We start from the raw sequence: 22574 nt of genomic DNA on the forward strand, positions 1-22574 counted from the left end.
GTAACTTCCTTCCCTTGACAGGTGTTTTTCCTTTTTCTTTTTTGACATGTAACTTGTGCAAAGCTCTGATAGGAGGGATGGTGAGCAAACATAAACCTGGTATTTGTTTGCACTTCAGACATCTAGAGATTCTGAGATGTTGTTGAGATGCATCTTACGATGGTCACTATTTTTGAGGGGGAAATTTAACACAGCAAGTTCTTCTCAGGCAATCAACTGTGAAGTCTGAAAGCTGAAGTACAGCTGTGAATTTTCCATAATGTCACGTGATTACTTGATATCCAAAAATCTTCTGTAGACCTGAGCTAAAAAAAAGGGGCACCTCCCTTTCAGGAGAACAAAAGCAAGGGGAGTTGCTGCACACTGAACTTTAGTTGAAAGTCATTCAGGATGGTCTGTCTCTGAAATAAAGCCTGGAAGACTCGTATAAATAAACCTTATGGTAGGTTCTGCTTTTATACAGTTCGGAAAAGATAAGAAATTTAACAAAGGTTTTTTTTTTAACAATTACTCATTTTTTATAATTAAATATCAAACAAGCCCTACTGCCACACTGCACGGCTCACACTGCACAACTACACAATTGTTCTCTCTATGAGCAGTCAGTGGAGTTGTATATTACATAACGTAGCTCAGAAGCCACAGTCCTGAGAGACTGACCCCAGCCTGAGATCTGAGCTCCTTTCTGTCCCCTGTCAACTGTGACATCTACTGTGATGGGAAGTGTACATGCTGTGTCTGGCTTAGTTTCCCATCTGTATTGGGTGGACAATAGCATTTTCTGTTTCAGTGATGTCTTTCGGATGTTAAAAATTTCGAGGCACCTGAATACAGCATTAACAGAGACTGCAGAAGTACCCGACATTTCCAGTGCAACACAATGACTGTTCAGCTTAAACAAAGTTTTTGTTGTAAGCCTGATTCTCTTAGGGAGATTTTTGGCATGGAAAGTATTGACACAGAAGCTGTTTGATCATCTGTGAAGCAAAAGCCTTGGTCTTGCTCACATCCATGCTCAGTTCTGTAAGCACAGATGCTGCTGTAAGCACTGGCAGCCTGTTTCTGCCTGTTTTATAGTCTTCTTTCCTAGCAGATCAGCTGTCATGACCTTATGCAGGTGGGGTTTATTTCAAGTAACCAGACCATGTCAACAGATCTGTTTTGAAATGCACCTGGGAACAAACAGGGCCTTTCTGAAATGTGCAACAAGGGGACTTCAATTGTCTTGAAATTACTTGCTGGAAAATTGGAGTACCTCACAGCGGTGCCAGTTCATGCTTACTTGCTGTCAGCATTCCCTGTGGTGGCTGGCCTTTAAAGTGCCAGAAAGGTACCTTTTGGTAGCTTACATTTACCTGGGGAACAGTGACTGTCCTGTGATGCTCAGGCATATTGACTTCCCGAATCCAGTGTATTTTGCCACAGCACTCACTGCCATACAGTACAAGCAGTGGACCTGCCGTTTCCTACACGCACTGACAGACATTTTGAGTATATAAGATGGCACACAAGCATTCTCTCTTTGATGTGCTTCCTACTTATATCCTGTGTAGCAGTTCAGCTCTGACGTCCTCCAGTCCTGTATATTACATCGGAGAATCCTGCTAGCATTCCTCCCGCAGCCCTCTCTGCCTCTCCAGGAATGGTGGCACATGTTGCAGCAGTGGTGAGAAGGCAATCAGAGTTGATCACAGTTCATCACTGAATCCTTTTCGGGTCTAAGTCATCATATTTTTCCTTCATTTTTGCCACCTTGCAGTCAAAAATGACGCTATTGATTTAGCAGAGAGATTGTTGCAGTACTTTCAGAGTTAAAAGTGACTTGGGGATGACTTTTGTTGTCAGTATCTGGGTTTTTAATGTTTTTTATTACTGACACCCAATGTAGTCCATCAAAGTATCACAAACTACTTATTTTGGGAATGCTGGCAATTAGTTTTCAGCTCAGCCTTTTCCTTTGTCCTTTCAATTCTGATATCGTAGATGGATCTCAAATCAGCTGTCAGGACATTTCAGTATGCAGTATAGTGAAAAAGCATTGTCCGTGTGTTTACATGATAGAGCATGTTGCTTTGAATTTCCCTGAGCCCTGCAAATCTGCTTTGTGATCCCTTGTTGTAGTCCTGTGTTTGGGAACTCATTCATAGGGCGTTGCCCAGTCCAGCTGCCAGCCTCAGGAGCTCCTCTGGTGTGGAGGACATTAGAGGGACAGCAAGGTACAGTCCCACACAGTCCCACACAGTCACTCACTGCATCTGCAGCAAGGTTTGCCAGAGCTCATCTGCTAGAGCCTCTCTTGCAGCCTGAATGCTTTCTTAAAATATACATGGATGTGACTTCCTTTGTTTTTTCTTTCTTTTCTTTTCCATTCTTTTTTTTTCCTCTCTTCTTTATACTTTTTTTGTTTCTGTTCCTTTTTTCTTTTTTTCTTTTTCTTTTTTTTTCTTTTTCTCTTCCCTTTCCTTTTCCCCCTTTTTCCTTTTCCTTTTCCTCCTTCTCCTTTTCCTCCTTCCTGTTCCCCTTTCCATTCCCTTCCCTTCTCCTACCCCTTTCTCCCCTTCCTTTTCCCCTTCCTCTTCCCCAACCCTTTCTCCTGCCTTTTTCCCTTTTCCCTTTTCCCTTTTCCTTCCCCTCTCCTCTCCTCTCCTCTCCTCTCCTCTCCTCTCCTCTCCTCTCCTCTCCTCTCCTCTCCTCTCCTCTCCTCTCCTCTCCTCTCCTCTCCTCTCCTCTCCTCTCCTCTCCTCTCCTCTCCTCTCTTCTCCTCTCCTCTCCTCTCCTCTCCTCTCCTCTCCTCTCCTCTTCCTTTTTCCCTCAATAAAAAGCTGTGATTGAGAAGATTGCGAATACAGAGCAATAAGAAGGAGCCATATGGAAGACTGTCAAGGTGGCAATTAGGGTGATACAGGGTGACTGAGGTTTAAAATTGTGGGTCTGAGCTGATCCTTTGTTCTCTGACAGCCCATGCGACCCAGGCACTCTGGCCTTTTCGATAGCCGGGGGCGTGAGGGAAGGCTGATTCTGTGTGTGGGTTGGCACGATGGCTGTGCTCACACACTGGTGCCAGCGTGGTGGCCAAGACAGACAGCTGCCTGGCAGCCATTCCTGTCCTGCCCTTGCTCACTGCACACCAGCCTGGTATTTGTGTGGGACACTCCTCGCTGTGCAGGCATGGCCATACGGGACTTGGCTTTTGTTAAGTTACAGGCGTTATCAGAATGGTTGTAGTTGGCTGGTTTGCACCCTGGGGACAAATCCTAGGTATTTCCAGCACCCTGTCTGCTGTTGCCATGTATGACAGCGTAAGTATCTGCATGCGTGAAGAATTCTTGCAAGACTCATAAATTAGGATATCAGCATATGTGTCATCAGTTTATTAAGCATGAGAAGTCTTTTAGATGCTTGCGGCTGCCAGTGTTAGTTGAAGAGCTGCCAGAAATTGTAATTCCGTTTGGATACAAAAATGTATATTGCTCATGTGCGTATTTCTCCTTAGATACTGGGAGCAATACCCTCGTTACCACTGAAACAGTCAAAGGTGGGTTAGAAGAGGTTTAGCTACCCCCAAAACAATTGTGTTTTTTTCCTAACTGCTCTCTCAGTGTCCAAATGGCTTTTGTTTCTATGCTGTGAGGCAAGGAGGGCAAAAATACCATGTCTGTGTGTCATGGTGTGGTAACATCACCTGTTTTGCAGGGGAAGAAGAAGAAGAGGAAGAGAGAAAAGTTGCAGGAATCAGCATCAGGTAGGCCGTGTCCAGCTCTTAGTCCTCGCGTCAGCTGTATTTCAGAAACCAGGGCTCACGCTATTTAATTTTTACATGCTGCTCTCTAACACTTGCTTCTGACCAATGCTTTAAAAGATACTTCACTTTGAATGCGAGCTTGTAAAAATGCACACATTACGTGTTTCCTTTCCTTTACGCCTTTCCTGACTGCGCGTCAACATCTGTGTCTGAAGTTACTCGTTGCTGCAACCGCTGTCCTGCTTTACTTTACCTTTGCTTTTCTCCCCAGTCAGTGTTGTATCGTCCTTAGACTTAACCTCTCAAATGTCGCGTGGGATTACTGGACGCTGGAAAGTTCACACTGACCTTTTTGTAGCCGCTTTAGTTTTTATCAACCGTATTTTACGTTTCTGCGTACACTAACAGACAGCTGCCTGGTAGGCTGGCTAAAAGCATCAGTGAGGTCCCCCCCTTCGCCTTTAAAATATAGGAAGAGAAACTCTTGTTTCCCCCAACAAAAATGGCTGGTATAAGAACCATGAAAAGAAAAATGAAAAAATAAAAACACACACCCCCCCAAAAAAACAACAACAACAAAAAAAACAAGTTATGCTGTAGCAAACAAACTTATTTGGAATGTGCAAAAACTCTGTAACAGAAATTTGTTAAAGGAAAACAATCTTCTACAGGTACAGGCCCCAGAATGACAGCTGCCTACATCTGAAGCATGGTAAGAACATCTCTATAGCTTTCCTGATAAAACTGATTTGTAAAACGAGCTTTCTTATCAATTTTATGCAATAATATGGATTTAGCAAAAACGGCAGAAGTATCATATCCCAAAGCTAACGTTACTTTGACTAATGATGGTTTTTATACCGGCTATCTATTAGGTGTTCACCATTTCACTTCTTAACCTCAGTATTTCCAAACTGACCGTACCTCACTGACTCGCTGAAGTCTGCCTGTGAAGCACAGGGTTGGGTTTATTAAGCAGTGCAAACCATCCCAGCCAGCGAAATGCTGCAGTTGCCAACAAGCGGGTTGGAAGCTGGCTTTGGAGTGCGTTTTCTGTGCTGACACTGGCTGTCTGGGGACACCATTTGTTTAATTTATTCACCTATATACTAACGACACATTTGCTAAGAACATGGGACTGTATTTCAGTTGTATCAGAAATGTCTCCCTTGATTGTACAGCGTTATTTCGGCAGAGTGGGGCTCTCTTTGTTGTAGTTCTGGTGTGTGTTTTCTCTCTTTATATCATCTTCAAGGAGGGTGAAAGGAGTCGTCGTTACACATAGGCAGTAACACCGCCAAGGCGGGCTGTGAGAGCACACAGCACCGCAGAGAGATTCTCATTTCTCAGTGTTTGTGTTGGAAGGCTGGTTCTTCTCCTCCTGCCAGTGAGATATGTTTTCTAGTAGGAGTGGAGTTGATTTAAAATAATAGTGACTTCCACACAGTCTAATTAACCCACACTGCTCTTGGGAGATCCCTGAGAATTCCAGGAGCTGTGCAAAAAGTAACACTCTCTACACATCTATATGCATTACGAATGAAATGGGCTCTCTTTCTCTCCTCTCCTCTGACTTGTTTGACCGTGCAATCCCCTTGACACCTGGAGCAGTCTGCAAAGTGTCCTGCTGCCCCTCCCCTCTGCTTCAGCTTCCAGCCAGGGGAAGCCACGCTGGCTTTGCGCTGTGCAGCACAGCACCCAGCAGCCAGGCAGCATGGCTCAGGTCTCTTCTGTGCTTCAGCCTTGAGTTTACCATTGGAATTTCAGCTTAGGTGCCCTGGACCATGTTTGTTTTGAGTATTTTTCCCTTCGATGTTAACGCATTACCAACGAACTTTACAAATATGATGGGCAGGCTACATCATTTTAACATTGTGTTTGGGCATTTTTTTTGTTGGCATATCTGAGTTAATGCACAGAAACTAATTCAGATTAGAATACCATTAAGTTTAGTGTGACAGGCAAAAACTGGGAAATGTTTGGTTTCTTGGACGCGTTACAGTTAAGGATGGCTGCTTTGCCTACACTGAACTACTTTTACTGGAGTCTCTTTGTTTGCATTTTCCATAGTAGAGCATTAGTAGAAATAGAAGATGAGAAATGTTCTGAGTATGTGGGCTTTCTTTTCTGTAACCTCCACATCCCTTCCTCCCTTCCGCTGAGCTCTGTAGTAGGGTGGAAACTGTTGTGATATCTGTGTCTGTGCCCTCACGCAATGTACACAATGAAGTGTGAGAATGGCAGGCATCTTCTCCCACTGATGGGGAAGGTGCTGTTGGCTCCATACTTGCGTGCATCAGCAGCATCACAAACACTGCGTGCCAAGTGGATGCCCTCCACTGAGATGTACAGATGTGCTCTAGCTGGAAGTAAAGGCATAGAATGAATTAGGGAACCTGAATCAGCCAGACTTGAAAGTAAACTTCTGAAGGTTAAGACTATTGCCCTTTGCAAGCCTAATCCAAGGAATGTTTTGCCCACAAGCATAATATTTTACCAGGCCCACAGCAGAGCTGTTGTAGTCTTTACTGGATGGAGATGATAAGTTTGGGAATGCCTTTCAGTGAGCGCAAAGAGCGCTTGGAGACAGGAAAACATGGGCTTCCTTACTCGTATGGCTGGTGTAAGGAAGAAGGGGAAGGAGGTGGGAGGTCTGGGAAGGAGACAAGCATTCTGTTATCTGAGAAGAATCAGAAATGAGTAGGTGGCAAGACCAAAGAAAGAATCTCGAGATGCAGCACAAAGGAGATGAGCCAGAGCTGTAATTACGGTGACGTGAGAAGGATGAAATGGTGGGAGGGTTGTGTGGTGGGATGTTCAGAGGGAAGTAACGGAAGAGACATGCAAACTAAAATGATTTAAGAGACTGTGAAAGGTTGGGTTGGTGGTTTTTTTTTGGTCCCTGAACACTTCAGGACATAACTGATTTTTAAGACCGACCTCCAACCAGCTTTTTGGCTTGCTTATCATTTGAGCAGCAAAATCAAGATGGTAGCATTAAGTTACTCCTCTTCTCAGAGCTGTATGTAAGAGCAAGCTCCTTATGGCTTCAGTGCTTAGGATTTAACTGGGCTCCACTACGCTCTCCAGCCTGCATTTGTAAAAATGCTTTAATATTAGAAAGTTTTAGGAATGCTGTGACCTGGTACTCCAGCCCTTGCTAATTTACCCTGGGATACTCCAAAGTATGTGGCCATTCTTGAAGAGCTGCTGAGCCCTTTTGTCTTTGGTTCACACGGCCCAACACAACAGTGTATAGTGCTCAAAATAACTTGCATTTGTTGAAGTATCTCGTACTTTTTATCTCCTTCTGAAGTCAACTGAGAGTAGCACAGGACCAGACAACAGTAAAAATGAGTTTGGGAGAGGCCAGGAAGAAAGGAGAATGAGGAGAGCTAAGACAAAGTAAAGACTGCCTGTTGAGTACCTTTCAGAAAGGTGGGGTGCTTTTTGTTTTAAACACAGCTTGTAAATGGGAGCAGTTCTGTGTCAGAAATGATGATGTCTGATTCCCTATCTGATTTGACCTTCGAGAAGAAATACTGATACTTTAGCATCTTGTGGCTATTTATAAATCATTGAGGAAGTCAAAGGGTGCTAACAAAAGTCCCCCTAATGAATAGTTAGTTAACTTTTACTGACTTGCAGTGTAGGGTAATTGCAAAAAGTGCATCTTTTGACATATGGCAGGATGCAATTGGGAAGTCCTCACAAGCTACATTATTTAACATTGTGTTTTGGCATATCTTCAAGGGCTAGAAAGAGTGATAGAGAAGTGTAATAGACATTTGAAAACCTGTGAGAAGTGTGTATGTGGCTTGCAAAATGCAGTGACAATTAGCATTTAGATTAGCAAAGTTTTCAAAAAGAAGGAGACTTGACTAATGCTGATTTAGAATCAGAAGCACTTGGATCAGATTAAGAATGTTTAACTTGAAACAGTGAATAACCTGTAATGTTTCAAATCTCCTATATGGAAATTAAAGCCTAAATTCCGTGCAGGAGAAAGTTTGGATGGTGTTGTAAGAAAAAAATCTATGGTTGGTTTATCTTTTGCTTACAACTTAGAAGTAAAACAGAGTTAGGTTGTGAAAGAGTATAAAGTGGACTGATCTACAGCCAGCATATACTGTGGAAAAGAACCATCTGATGACTGCGGTCGTAGTTGACTGGCCTAGAGAAGAGATGCAGGGGGGATGTGGTACCTTGTTTTCTAAGGCACGCATTTAATAACATGGCTTGTCCAGTGCTCTTGAAATTCCTGCTAGGTGTTTGTTTCATTTCAAACTACTCCTGCTCCTATCCATAGCCCTTTACTGTTTGGAAACTTGACACAACATGGAGGGTCTGTGCAGAAGTCAGCGTTTGTGGCGATGGCAGTGCAGGGACATGTCCTGGTTTGCTTTAAGATACATAGGTGATGACCCATGTTCCCTTGTTCCCTCTTCTGCTTATAAACAGAATTCTTCAATATAGGCAAGAGGGCTGGAAAGAAATGCTCCAAATATGTCACCTTCTGTCTCCTGAGAGAAAAGCAAAAAGCAATGAGTTTGCTGCTTCCCCCTTCAGATTGTATGACTACTACGATATAGCATCTTTCAGTAGTTAGAGTGACCGGCACAGATGTGGCCTCTTGGATGGCTAATGCTGCACGAAGCTTCTCCCAGCTTCAGAAAGTCACAAGAGGCATTTGGGCCATGCTGGCTATAACATACCTGTAATCACTGGAAGAATTTATAAGAAGGAAAATGAGGAGTGAGAAACAAAGAATGTTTGATGGATTTAAATACTTATATTATTAGAATAGATCAGAATAGTTACTAACTACAGTTAACTTCAACCTTTTAGAAATTTTCAAAGACAAGGCTATATCCCTCACAAGGGATATATATATATATATATATCCCCTCCTGCAACTAATTCCAACCTAATGCTGATCCGTCCGGGGAGAAAGAGGGAAAAGTCCATTCTTTCAGGCTCTGTGACATCAAGAAAAACACCAAAAGGAAAGCTTCTATTTGCCTGTTTGCCTTCTGTTTGCATGGCAGGTACAGAAGGGCACTGACACCTGCTGGGAGAGATGTGGCAGAGCATATGCAGTTCCCCCTTTTCCAGCCTGGGAAACACCGGTGGGGAGGGAGGGTATGAAGGCAATTTCGGAGGCAGTCAGCAACTGTAGGAGAGATAAGGGCAATTCACCATGGTGGCCAAGCATGGGTTTCCTAAATAAAGAAGAGTAGAATGTTTTCAGCCAGACAGTCAACACAGACACTAGATTGACAAAACAAGAGAATATTGCAAGTACTTAAAAAATGTTAGTTTTTTCAACCAAAGGGTTTAACAAGGTCAGCTACAAAGTCAGCGTTTCCAGTTTTAAACTGGCAAAGAGCAGAGGTAGGTAACTCAGCAGGTGAATGCCCAGAGCCTGTTTGTTTTGTCCGTGTGAGCCGCAGATGCTGCTGTGAAGGCAGAGATTCTTGGAGTTCAAACTCAGTCACATTTACAAGAAGTTAAACAACAGTATCATTTCACTTCTAAGGTGTTAGCAGTAGGAGGCTTGGGCCAGAAAGAAGGAATAGTATTGTTCTAACACCCTTCCTGTGGGATAGGGTGGGGACAGGGAGTCGACTGCTGAGGCACCATTCTTCTCGGGCTGAAAACTGCCTAAGTTGGTAGACTCAGTAAACTTAGCACCAGCCCGAGGATTCTGAGGTCATGAGAAAACTGTGGAAGCAAAGTGTTTCATAAAGAAAACCCTAAGATTTTCAAATGCGGTTTAATTCCAAATGAGAGCAAATCCTGAGCATTCTAGTGCTCATCTTTGTATTGTAGTTTCCCTTTGTGGTGTACCTATGTGAAATAATTGAAAATGAGTGATTGATGTGTTGTTACAACACTGTCAAAAGCCTTTGCCACTTGAGACTCTCTTTAGGTGTAGTCTATCCTCTAACTCAACAGAACTGTATCCACACACAGTTTTGTCAAAGCTTGTCTAGCTAGCAAGCAAGCAGTGTTATGTTTCTGCCAGCCTGACTTTCAGAAGTGACTGAATTGAGGAGGCCTTCTGATATACGAGTGCAGAAACACCCATCCCGAAGACAAAAAAACAAAACCAAGAACAAACCTAAACCGAAGACTTACTGATTTTGACACTGTAGAAGTCACTGCTAGTAGAGCACATCTTCAGTAGCATCAGTTCCTTAGTCCTCTGCTTTAGGACTTCTAATGCAAGTTATCTTTAAAATCTCTGATCCCTTACCCGCTTGGTAGGACGGTACCATATAAAAAGGTTGAAAGTGTGCAAATTAGAAAGCTGTGCAGGGTGGGAAGCTCACAGCAGGACCAGCTGAAGCGCTGCTGTCAGGACAGATAAACATGAAACCACCAGCCAGTTAGACAAAATACATTTCAGTCCAGCCTCTCAGGACAGCTGGACTTTCTGCCATAGGTTCCAGCATTTGTAGATGTTGGAAGCATGTGTGCAGAGGTGTCACTGCACCGGTGTGTGGGCAGGGTTAGGTACAGACGAGCGAAATAGGAACCATCTCTCTGGGTGTTCTTGTTGCACGCATCGCTGATGTGTGGTCAGTGGGCTAAGGGAACTAAGGAGGCTTGGCTGAGTAGTGAGACATAACTTCTGAGGTTGCTTCCTCCTTGCAAATGTCAGATAGGGATTTCATCATGAACATTTAGTTGCACCAGAATTAAACTCCGAACTTTTGGGAGCCCTCTATCCTTCACCCCTGGGATACCTGAAATTGCATGAGGTAAAATGCTATTTCCAAAATAACTGTATATAATTAATTAGCTTTAAGGTGCGTGCATTTGCTTGTTATTAGGTGAGACTGAGTTTTGCTGACTAGTTGTTTTCCTCCCGTATGCATGCCTTTTGAGATGCACGGCAGGAGGCTTGTGTCTTTTCTAGAGATTTTTTTGCTGAGAAGACGTAATTGCATCAAAGGGAACTCGATGTGTTCGAGTTCTGCGGTGGTCTCTGTGCACAGCTGTCTTACCCCGGTAGTGCTGCCCTATGGGGGTGTGGCTGTAGAAGTCAGTAACGCTCAAGAAGACGTTCTGCTTACACCTCTTACCTTTGGTTGTATAAAATAGACTATTTAAATGATTCTATCCGCACTAGCAGATTTAAATATTGAGACTATCTTTCCTGTACAGTATAAAGTGTAAGCTATGTTTAATGGCAGCCGAAAAAGTGATCTACAAAGGAAACCTTAAATACATTACTTCTTTTAAAAATTCTCACTTACGGATTAAAACTGCAGTAACAATTTCAGTGCCCACAGAACGGATGGATCTCTCTTCCCAGCTCTCAGTCTATAAAATAAAGAAGGTGTGGGGTTTTTTCTAAAAACAAACAAACCACAACAAAACAGAAACCACAGGCACCAAGTCCTGGCTAAATGTCTTTCCCTTTTCTTGGCACTTTAACATTTACAATTCTATCGTTATTTTAGAAATTAGATGTGAGAGGTTCATTTAATTCCTTCAGAGAGCAGAGGGGCTTTGTCTTAATCTTCTAAGTATATATTATAAAGGTACAGAAGGGCACAAGCCTATTTTTTCCTCCCTTGCAGTCACTTCTAGTATATCTACAGATCACTTTTTGTATATCTTCTTTAAGAAGCTGCTGGAGATTGCTGTCTAGAGGTAATCTGTTTTTTATTACACAGAACCTCCCCCCCCCCAACAGGAAAAACATGTCGTGAGCCTTCTAGCATAAGATTGTAGCTCAGTGATAGAGCTTCTAGTTTCGCACTGCCTACACAGGGGGCCTTTGATAAGAGCCACACCTGCTTTGGCATCGCTGAGTTCAGCTGAACAAAGCGGGAGCTGCAGAACACCTGGGTGTCCCTGGTGCCATACCAGCCTCCTCAGAAGAGCTCTCAGACCCACTGAAAGGGGAATGTGTTGCAGCTCTTCGGTGAGCTACTTCAGTGCATCTGAAACACAAGCGGGCATTTTGTAGCCAGACCCCTCCTCACAGTTACCAGCAACGGGCGGCTGAAGCTACAGTAGCAAGTGGGGGAAGAATCCTTCCCCCCAAAAACAACCTAACAGAAAACCTTACCGATGACATAGCCTCAACGTGGCAGTATCTGTTGCAGTTTTAAGGTACAATTTTTCTAATTTCTGCAGCAACAAAAGCAGCTTAAGAAAATGCCTCTGGTGCCTGCTGGCACCCAGCTCTCGCAGAGGGCTTTTTCCTCTCTCCCGTAGGTCTCCAGCCATGCGCTACAACAGCCTGCGGGACCCTGCAGCAAATCAGATTACTAAAACAACTGGGGTTTTGCTGGGAGGTGTTTTTTTGTTTAGCAACAACAAAGGTTGTGGAGTGTTTGTTTTTGTTTGCCCAGAACATTTCAAGGCTCTGGTTTAGGCTAACCCCACAAACCATGGCCCAGCTGGGCAGGAAGAGGAGCAGACGGCAGCGCCTGAACCTCTGTACGGCTCTGCTGTGAGGAGCGTACAAAGGGGCTTCACAAACAGAGGGAACCTTTCAGATAAATCATGGCCCCGTTTTGCGTACTCAAGTTTCGGGAGTACAGGATCCATGCTGGCAGCAAGTCGAACATGTTCGTTTGGGACTTCAAAAGAAAATGAGTTTCCGTTGTCGGATCCCTGAGCTTGCCACGTTGTTTGAAGTACTGCATTAAAACCCAGGTTTGGAGACTGGCTTTTTTTTTTTTTTTTTTTTTTTTTTAGTACATGTAACTGCTGTCGTCTTGCATCTTTTTACAACTGCATGAGAACAACCTGTGTTGAGGGAGGGTGAAGGCAAAAAATGCCTGGTTGAAAACTTCTATTTTCTCTTGCCTTCTGTGAAGGGCTAGATATCTCTCTCACTCAGCGCTTTCCCCCGGCCAGGCCCAGAAGCTCAGCTCTCTTCCATAACATCTGCTGATTAGCATCACTTGGATGAATCTGCATAATCCCTTCTCCCTTGTTCCACCAAATGGAGATGAGTGAAAAACCATGGGAGAAGCAAGGGGAACTCGAGGCCCTTGCAGACCCAGCCTTCAATCCATCTCATTCCCAAGCGTGGGGAGGAATTCTGACCCCCCTCTGGTGCTCCTGCCCTCAGCTGTTGAGCCCAGGCTTGTTCGGACACTTTATTTTTACGGCAGTCATTCCCGAAATGCAGCTGTATCATTTCAGTAGCGAGGCTCCTCTTGTTACACTGAATTTTTGTTGAATTTTATTTCTGTTTCTTACTCGAGGAGGCCGTTTTTTCTTTCCTCCTGCAGTCAGATGTACAGTGCAAATGGCACAGACAGTGCCTCCTATTGTGGCTCAGGCTCAAGGCTTCACATATGTAAAATGTGACTTGCAGCACTTTCTTTGAAGCCTAACCGCAGCCAGGGAGCTGTAATTGCAGTCTTTGATTGAGCCGACTTCGCTTGTGGATTGGGCTTTGCTAGGGCATGCCTTGCTTGGCCAGACTTCAGCTACAGCCCCCCAGTGAAGCCTTAGATGTGGGAAGTCTTCAGTCTCCTCAGCTCATGCCTGTGGTTTCTTGAAAAGAATCCTGATTTGACCTGTTTTCTATCTGTAAGGCAACACCGTCCTCATTCCTATTTTTTAGGTATTATTTGGTTTATCAGCAGTGGAAGCAATTTCCAGCATGTAGCTGTAATGAACAGCTGGGAAAAGGCTGGGTTCTAGATGCTGTTTTCGGGATAGCCACTGTGTAATTTTCTGTATTGCAGCATTTGCTTAGAAATAAAAATATTTGGGGCTTCACTGTGCCTGACCCCTTGCAGATTACAGTACTATCTGCAACCTCCCTACTGGAAAGGAGGCTGTTTAGGCGTAGGGAGAGGTTGTGGAAAAGAGGCAGCAGCTGCTGATGCGGCGTTTGGATGAGAGAGAAGTGCCGGCCACTGGTGGAGAAAGCTGAGGGCCAGAGCAAGGCCGCGGCCGTTATTTTAACCTCCTGACTTCAAAGACAGCTTGCTGGTAAGGGAAGGGGGGAGGAGGCAGGGAACCATCTCAACAGAAGAGCATTTCATTTCCTTCAGTGAAGTAGACATTCCTGGCTGCTAATGGGGAGTAGCTCTGAATCACAGCGCTTGTATCAGACTGCTGTGAACTACTGGCCTGGCGCCTCAAGGCCATTCCTCAACAGGAAGCTGAATGTTTTCATGTAAGACTGAGAGGAAAACCTTCCCAGGAAGAGCAACCTGGACCAAACCTTTGAAAATCTGGGATGAAAAGGCACAAAATAAATATAAAGCTGCAGGGTGCTCTCCCCAGTGTTCCTCTGCTGTTTGCTTGGCCTCTCTTTCGTGCTCCTTGGAAAGGTAGAGCCCTTTGTAGCTCTTTGATCCGCATGTGTTACGGAGCACTCTGCTACTTCTTTTATTTATTTATTTATTTAATAATAATAATTAAAAAAAAAAAAAAAGAAGAAGAAGCAGGAAGCTCAGAAGGCTTTTTTTAGTTGGGACTTGGGCTGGTTTTATGAGGAAATAAGAACTGAATTAGTCAGTGCAGACCACCTCTGTTGAAACCGCTGGTTTTCCAGTGGACTTTCAGCTGTGCTGTTTTAAGAGGCCACAGCAGCTTTAAATGTCCTTTTGTGGCTACCGACAGCAGGTGAAAGTCATTCACTACGTACCAAGGGACGGTGGTATTTGGGGGAAGAGCGTCCTCCTTCAAATTAAAGCTGTTTAGTACAGCTTAATCTAAAGCTCATGCTTGTTCCTTCTACCTTTGTAGCTAAATCCAGTGTCCTCCAGCTTTCCCCTTCCCTCAAACAGTGGTCGCTTGCGTGGCTCCCTCCAAGGAGACAGCTTGTTTAGTAAGATTTTGGGTTCTCATCTTGTGCCCAGTAAATTCAGAAGGTCCAAAATGAGTTTTGGAGGTTTTCTACCCTGGAGCACATTAGCCTGAGTAACTCTTCATTCAGTGGCAGTACTCAAATCAGTATGGGAAAAAGTGTTAACAATGGCCTACACTCAAGCCACAGGGCATGAGGGCAGGGGGTGGGACTCAGTTACAAATGGCCCTTGTTTAAGTGCTACCACTGTAATACTCGCTGATTATTTCTGCTTATGGCTCCTACATGCTTGGTCATTCTGTTACGATTAGTCTGACAAGGTGCACACAGTTGGCAAATTCTGGTAACAGAAGTTTGAGTTGTGGTTTAAACAAGCTAATTTCTTCATCAATTTGTTCTGTCTTGCCTTGCGTGATTGAAGGTGTCAGCAGTGCATCTTCTCTAAGCAGTTTGTATGTCTCACCTTCTCCACTGAATTGCATTCCTGTGCTAATTTTGGTCATTCCTTAAAGCTGTTCCTTGACCTGCTTGTTTGGCAGTCAGGTAGTACCTGGAGGCCTAGAGGCTCACGTAGATTTTTGAGATACCGCTAATCCCAAGACCATGGGATTCCATCTGTGGAAAACGCCCGACTCACCCGGCAGTCCCTGGGTGGAGGCCCCATTACAAGGCAGTTGTCTGGGTCAGAAGGGCAGTGTGATGGCTGAGTCAGCAGTTGCATAAGTCAGCTGATGTAACCCAGAGACCTAATGCTGAAGAACAGTGCCTCTCTGCAGGGAAGGATCAATAGCTACAGGCTTGCACTGTTGGGCTTTTCATATGGTGTAAGAATGAGGCCCAAAATCGTAGTGAACTGTACTGCTGCGTAAGAGGCCTGATGGCTGCATGCAGCTGGAAGATGTACCCTGCATTGCCAAAGAGCAGAATGAATCCTCCTCAGCATAGGGTCACTGTTCAGCAAGTCTCTCCCACTGCATTCCTTGGCCCAGCTGCTTACAGAAGACAGCATCGCTTCATTTCTACAGAGAAGAGCTTGAGGCTCTGAACTAGAGGTTTAATTGACCTTAACTGCTGTAGTAAGTGCTAAAGCCTGAGGATGTCTAATTTTGTAGCAGGTATCTGGGTCAAATGTTGTAGATAAATAAATTAAATCCACTACAAAAAGGAATTACTTATGTAATATATCGAACGTCTAAACAGCTGTAAAAAATGCTTTCTAGTTGTTGAAGACATCTACTTACAATCCCAAAGTACTCTCCTGCAAGAAACAAAACCATGAATAATCTTGCAAACTTCAAGCAACTGCAAATAGCAATGCTCTTTACTTAACTGGGACACTGCAATGCACATCCCACTCTGTACCCTAACAGTCACCCATCACTGTATGTTTTCCACAGGACAGCTTCTTTGAAGAGCTTATTAAAAAAAAAAAGTTTCACATAGTCTTTATCTCTGTCTCTCTTTCTTCTTCCCCTGTAGGTGGGAAAAGAAATGCTTTCTCAACTTGCAAAGCAAAGGCGGCGACACCAGGACCCCTGCTGGAGATGGAAGCTTGTTAAACCCTAGGTGTGTCCTTCATCCACACAGACCACCCCCAAGGAGTCTGTCTAGGATGTCATTCACCCTGATGTCACTGCTAAAGACACTGAATCATAAAGACAATCACTGCCAAAATCCTTCACTATCACGAGGTCCAGCCCTGATATAAATAGAGCGAATAAGCTCCTGGGTCAGCAGAGCAGCTTTTGTCTTCACTCCACCTCTGCCTTGCACTCTTAAGCCCTCGTCTCATCTGTGTCCATGTTGAGTCAGCAAACAAAGTAGCGTGGCTGTCTCTGCCTGCTTCAGCCAACAGAGTAACTTAGAGCACCGCTGCCCATACAGCACATCGAGGAATGGAATTTGCCTGGACCAGGATGACACACTCAAAACTTCTTTTTATTTAATGGTGCGACAGGATCAATTTTGGTTTTAGCTTTTTTAAGAAACTTGAATGCTTTTGTATTTTAACTTTTAGTTTGTAATTTCCTTGGTGTATATTTTACTAGGTATGAGCTTTTAAACAACTGTCAAAAATCTGAACTACTTTTTAAATAATGGGGTTTATTTTCCTTTTTTTTTTTTTTTTTTTCTCTCCTGCCAGAGGAAAAGCCTGTATGGAAAAAGGTGGCTTTTTTTGTTAAACTACTTGTAACAAATAGTGGCCTCTCAGTCTATATAATACAGTGTCATATAGAACTAAATAAATGTAACAACAGTCAGCTGGTCAGTAGCCATGTCAGTCTTGCATCACCTCCTCTGTAAACATAAGCAATACATCCAGCAAATCTGACTGCAGTGAGTTCTCCTTCTTACCCATCGCCCTTCTCCTTGTAAAAAGCCCAGCACTTGAATTATTACTTCAATTGTTCTGTATTTGTATCTGTTTTTGTTAGCCTGTTAGTGGGATTTTATGCCAGTTGTTGAAATGAGCATTGATGTACCCATTTTTTTTAAATAGTAAGGCACAGCCTTTGCCAAAAATACTGACAACCAATTTTTTTTTTTTTTTTTGTCATTCCAGTTTGAGTTAAATGTGCTGAGCATTTGGGTTTTTGTTCGTTTTTTTTTTGTTTGTTTGTTCTTTTGTTTTTGTTTTTGTTTTTTTTTTTAATAAAAGCTTTGTAATAAAACAAAAGTCAAGTGTCTGACTTAAGAAAGATACGAGTCACACCTGAAAGAGATGAATCCCTGGAAAGTAGATGCAAGCCCACAAAGGTGCAGTCACTTCTTAGACTGCAGACTTTGGGCTCAGCGTCCCCTTGTAGGAAATGCACTGTTTTTATTTGTCTGTATGGAGCTTTTCTTCCTAAAGAGAGCAGGAATCTCATTTTGAACCAGGAGGAAGGAATTGGTATGGCCAGTGCTACCTTCTGCTTCACAGCTAGAATTGGCCCAACTAGAAATACCAGGCTCCTATGGTTGCTTCCTCTATCTCACAGAATGGCCCAGATTGGAAGGGACCTCAAGGATCATTAATCTCCAAGCCCCCTGCCACAGGCAAGGCCACCAACCTCCACATCTAATACTAGACCAGGCTGCCCAGGGCCCCATCCAACCTGGCCTTAAACACCTCCAGGGACAGGGCATCCACAGCCTCTCTGAGCAGACTGTTCCAGCACCTCACCACTCTCTTGGTAAAGAACTTCCCCATGATATCCAACCTAAATCTTCCCTCTTTCAACTTAAAATCATTTCCCCTTGAATGCGTAGAGGTTTTAAGCTGATAGTGGATTCCCTTCTTTCTGGATGCCATCTATGTCCACGTAAGGAGTAGGAGCCTACACTTGAATGTCTTATAGGTGTCTAAGCAGCCATCAGGGAGAGGAGCACAATGCAGCAGCATGGCCTGCTACTGCTAATGGCAACCATGAGAGACACCCCTGTGTCAGCAAGCAGCCATCTGCACTCTTAAAACACGTTTGAGTTTTTGCTGCCTCAAACACCACCAGTGACTTGTCTCATACCTCTCCCCTTTGGTTCAGGGATTGGCATTTCACAGCTCTGAGGACCAGGCAGGACTGCCAGATTTCTATTAAAGGACTTCAAGTAGGGAAAAAACACTGTAACCATAGGTAAACTATTCCAGTGATTGGTGAGCGCCACTGCAAAAGCAGCATTAAGAAATGTAAGGTAAATAAGCATGCCTGCTATCTTGAATCTTGATTGGTGTAGGACTGGCCTGAGTCAAGCTTGAGCTACAAGAAATGACATAGGTGTGTTACTCCCTAAGGAAGCTGTATCATTAGATTGTTTATAACTGACTCCAAAACTACGTTGCGTAAGAAGAAATGTCATGATTGAAAATATTATACAACAGCTTCCTTTTAAGCCAGCACGCACCACACACAAACCCAATTGTACCAGTGTGGCCAGCATGTTAGTCTCTGCGATGTGACCCCCAGCAAGGGAATGCTCTCAGGTGGCAGGGGAAAAGACTGGGGGAACAGCAGCCACATACTGCAGTTTCACGAGAGATGGCTCTGTTTGCATTCTTGTTCATCCTAGCTTTTGCTGGAAACCTGTTTGGTTGTCAGTTTGGGGTTTGCTTGTTTGTTTAAGGGGTAAAAAACAAGTACTTCAGTGCTGGAATTGTTCTAAATCAGGAATAAGTGCAGCAAGTTCTGTAAATTGCATGTTTCAAAGATAACAGTTCTCTTTAAAACACAACTGCTTTATTTAGTTATTGGAACGACTTCATTTTTGGGGGGGCTATTTAAAAAGCCACTTACTCATTTTGCAATAAAATAAAATAAGATGTTCCCAACAGAGATTCTAGCTGTAAGTAGCAAGCTGTCCCCAATACCCTACGTAGTCAACAGTTGCCTGTCTTGAGGTTGAAAGGTCCTTCAGCTCTGGCAGTGAAGGAGAAAAGAATTCGGGAGCTAAAAATAACATCTCTCTGCTGTTAACATTGGATGAGCGAGCACCATGTGTTGGACTCATTCACAGATCAAAGAGACCTTTCACATAATAGCAACTGTGGAAAAGGTGAACTAATATGCAAAGCTCGCATGAAAGCACCTGAAACAAGCTAACCATGCTGTCCTGGAGTACCCTCCATGACTTAGGTCAGCAGCCAACTGACCTGAGCCCTCCCTGTGCTGCACCAGCTTGTCCACGGAGACACTCAAGTTAGTAAAAGTGGTCCCGTGATGATGATGCTACATGGGCAGTCACGCTAGGCTTAAATCCTTGTCACACAGGGATGTGACTCAAAACCAACTTCTGAATTCCTAATGCGCATTTTAGGTAGAATTTCACATTTAACCATTTCACTGTTGGGTGCCTAAGGGAGATGAATACTTCCCATTTCCCACAGAGAAGGTCTTCAAGGATGTAAATGCTCCTATCTAATGGCTGACTATCCCAATGCCTCTGCACACGTGGTACAAACCCACCCTCTCCCCCAGTACTCTGTCCCATGAGCTGTGCGTCTGGCAGACACCAAAGGCAGTTCCACACAGGTATTCCCATTCAGAAGCACAGAAGATACTCCAGTAGCTAGGGAACACACATCCTCTCCCTCTCACTGAACAAAACAGAAGGGCAGACACAAAACGGGGCAGTTGAGCGAGAACTGTTTATAGCTAATCAGGCCAACACTACCGGATGATCTGGCTCCTCAGGCTTCTAGATCAACTGGACAAGAGCCATTTCCTTTCTGTTATATAAAAGAACAATGTCCCCAGGCTAACTTTGGTTCCTTATACAGCAAGAGATGGAGATTCACCAATTAGACTTACAGGGACTTTCCAGCTCTAGAGGAATTACCTGCTATCGTAGTTTGTAGGATTAACAAATAGAAAAGGCAGTAAGTTAGCTGCACAAGTCACACCTTGGTGGGTAGCTGAATTCACAGCAAATGTGGGAGCTTAAGGATCCAGCCATTTCTCAGTGCTGCATGACAACAGAATCCAGAGCATCAATCATCCGTACTCCTCTGAAACCACTGCAGCGCACAAGGCTTTGAAGCAACCATTCTGTTTTCTGGTGGTCTCCTGCTCTGATCTACAGAGCAGTTAATTACACTAGAGCAGACAGGCAGAAAATGAGGGACGCTGCAGAGTCTAAGAAATGGCCAGTAGCCCCTCAGTAACGTTACTACAGTTTGTTTCCTGTGCTGGGGACCACTGAGTCAGACAGCCTCCCCTCCTATGTAACTACTGAGCATGAAGTAGGACACGATGGAGGAAGAGACTGCTCCACAAACAAACTGCCAGAAGCCTGTCAGCTATGAACACGTCCCTGCTAAGCTAGGTGAGCAACTAAACAACTGAACTAACAAGGCAGCTAGCCAGCCACAAGAAGAGCAGCTCTGACAGGAAAATGGCTTGCTGTACACAGACGTTCTGAGGTGAAGCCAAAAGTGCTTGAACATGCTTGTTTTTCTACATGACAGTCTGGGAAGAGAAACTCTAGGTTAACATATAAATTTACCTCCCAGTTCTCCTCACAGATACAAAAATTATCTTTAGAAAGTAAGTGCAGCCCCAGGAAAAGAGATATATCTGCCACCAATATCAGAAATCAACCTTTTAAGCACCAGCTTCCAGCAAGGTCAAAGCAAGGGCTAAAATTCTGCTCTCCACCCTCCCAGGTAAATACTCATACCTTGACTCCATGAGCTTTAGATGCCATCTTCTCTCTGGTTGACACACTCCTGTGACAACCGTTAACTTCAGTGAGTCGCAGAAGCAGGATCTGCTTGGAAGAGATAACAGCCACTGGGATAACTGCTCTGGGATACTAAGGTTATCTCCCCATGAGCGATGTGCTATAAAACACATGATGATAAACGCACAGATCCCACCTCCTAGAAACCCAACACATACAAACAAGTGACAGGTGTGTTCTTCCCTCTCAGCTATGGAATACCAACACGGACCAACAGAACTAGGAGTAAAGCTTCCATCTATTACATGCCAGAAGAGCGACTCACCCAGAGAGTTGGTTTGTCCTGCTCACTGTGCTGACAAAAGGTAACTGACCAATCAAAATCATTAGCAGAATAAGAAAAAAATAACTACTCCACAACTCAATGGTGGTCAAGACACAAAAGAGGCAACTCTTCAGACTAGCTTCCCATAGACACGTAAACTGCCTAAAAAGTACTGCAGGATACTCATTAGCCTGACCTCTGCGTCTTCTACTGAGAGAACAAGCCAGAGAAACAAGGACTGAGATCTTGGCAAAGCAACATGTGACATAAGAGTTAATTCTTCTAAGAACTTGCCTGTGAAAATGAGGTGTTAGATAACAAAACAGGAGACACCAGAGCACAGCAGGAGCTACACCACTTGGCTTAGACCAAGTTTTAAAGTCCGAGATGGACAAGATTCTTAAAACCTAGCTGTTTCTTTTGCTACCTTGATGTAAGTTTCCTCATTTTCTCCTCCTGCGACATGTTTTACCCTGTCATGAATAAAATGATCAGCAATAACTTCTCTTCCCCCTCAATCCTAAATTATACAGGCAGACAAACCATGCCTGAGGAATCACAGAATGGCCGCTGCTCTTTTCAGGCCTGTAAAAACCAGCTAGCTCAAACTCTACATAACCTTGTAGTACCCACCGTGTCCTGACAGAATTCATAGTGAGAACATCTTAAGCTAAGGTCCCTCAACAACTTTAACAATCAGTGTTTGTAGTCAGTCTGAAAGCACAGATTTTGTAAGGAACATTTTTACACGTGGTCTAAAAACTTCCATTTCTGTGAGACCAGTGCATCAGCATGACTCAGAACTAATACCACTCACACCACTCAGTTAACTACTAAGCAGTCTCATGTTGCCTACGCTGATATTCCATATTTTTTTGTAAAGTTACTGAAATTACTCACTGAAACAGAATAGCAAATAGATTTCTCAATATCCAAGCATCTCTTTTCCCTCTGGTCCACTCCATTTCACTCCTTCTCAAAGGTTTCTGTCCTCCCATTTCTTCCTCATCTTTCGCTGACCCCTCTGCTCCTGTTCTGTCTTCATGAGCAGCTAGGACTTCTCTGCTGAGAGAACAGCACTGCTAAGAGCTCTCTCACACTGGGAAGCAGTCTGTGTTTTCCAATGACCTGATGCTGTGTTTGCTATGAGCATAAAAAGATGAACTTTAAATCTAGCATAGGTCTAACACATACTCTGCATCTTCATCCAGCCCAGATTGGAAATAAATACCATTTGAAGACAGAATGGGCAAAAATACCACTTTCCACTCAAGGCAGTTTAAGAAAAGGATTCCCTAGATGCATTCTAGGGATGCTACTTCCCTAGCTTACAGATACGTTGTGAGGATCAGATACAACTATATAGAGCTATATAAACTGCAGATAGAAAAAAATACAGAACATTGTAAGTGAGGTGCATACAATTGCACTACAGAATTAGTTATAACTGTTACTGCACGAATAAACATGGACTATATTCATGATCCCACACAAAGAATTCTTCAAACGACCTTACTCCAACGCTGTTTTGCTAGCTTTGCCATTTTTGTTTG

The 22574-nt window shown here is 43.8% G+C and overlaps 1 protein-coding gene across 5 annotated transcripts in view; it reads left to right on the forward strand.

Annotated features, from left to right (window-relative positions):
* Positions 1-17442, forward strand: part of LEF1 (lymphoid enhancer binding factor 1) — a 54687-nt gene extending 37245 nt beyond the window's left edge. For 2 of the 5 annotated variants that reach the window (NM_001398056.1, NM_205013.3), the window contains 3 exons: positions 3694-3742; positions 4414-4454; positions 16020-17442. In NM_001398056.1, coding sequence (NP_001384985.1) covers positions 3694-3742; positions 4414-4448 — 84 coding nt within the window. In that variant the 3' untranslated portion in view covers positions 4449-4454; positions 16020-17442. The remainder of the gene's footprint in view (positions 1-3693; positions 3743-4413; positions 4455-16019) is intronic. The other 3 variants (NM_001398055.1, NM_001398057.1, NM_001398058.1) reach the window with 2 other exon arrangements.
* The last annotated feature ends 5132 nt before the right edge of the window (positions 17443-22574 follow it).

Source organism: Gallus gallus, chromosome 4 (assembly GCF_016699485.2).
Source record: "Gallus gallus isolate bGalGal1 chromosome 4, bGalGal1.mat.broiler.GRCg7b, whole genome shotgun sequence".
NCBI classification, from domain to species: Eukaryota; Metazoa; Chordata; class Aves; order Galliformes; family Phasianidae; genus Gallus; species Gallus gallus.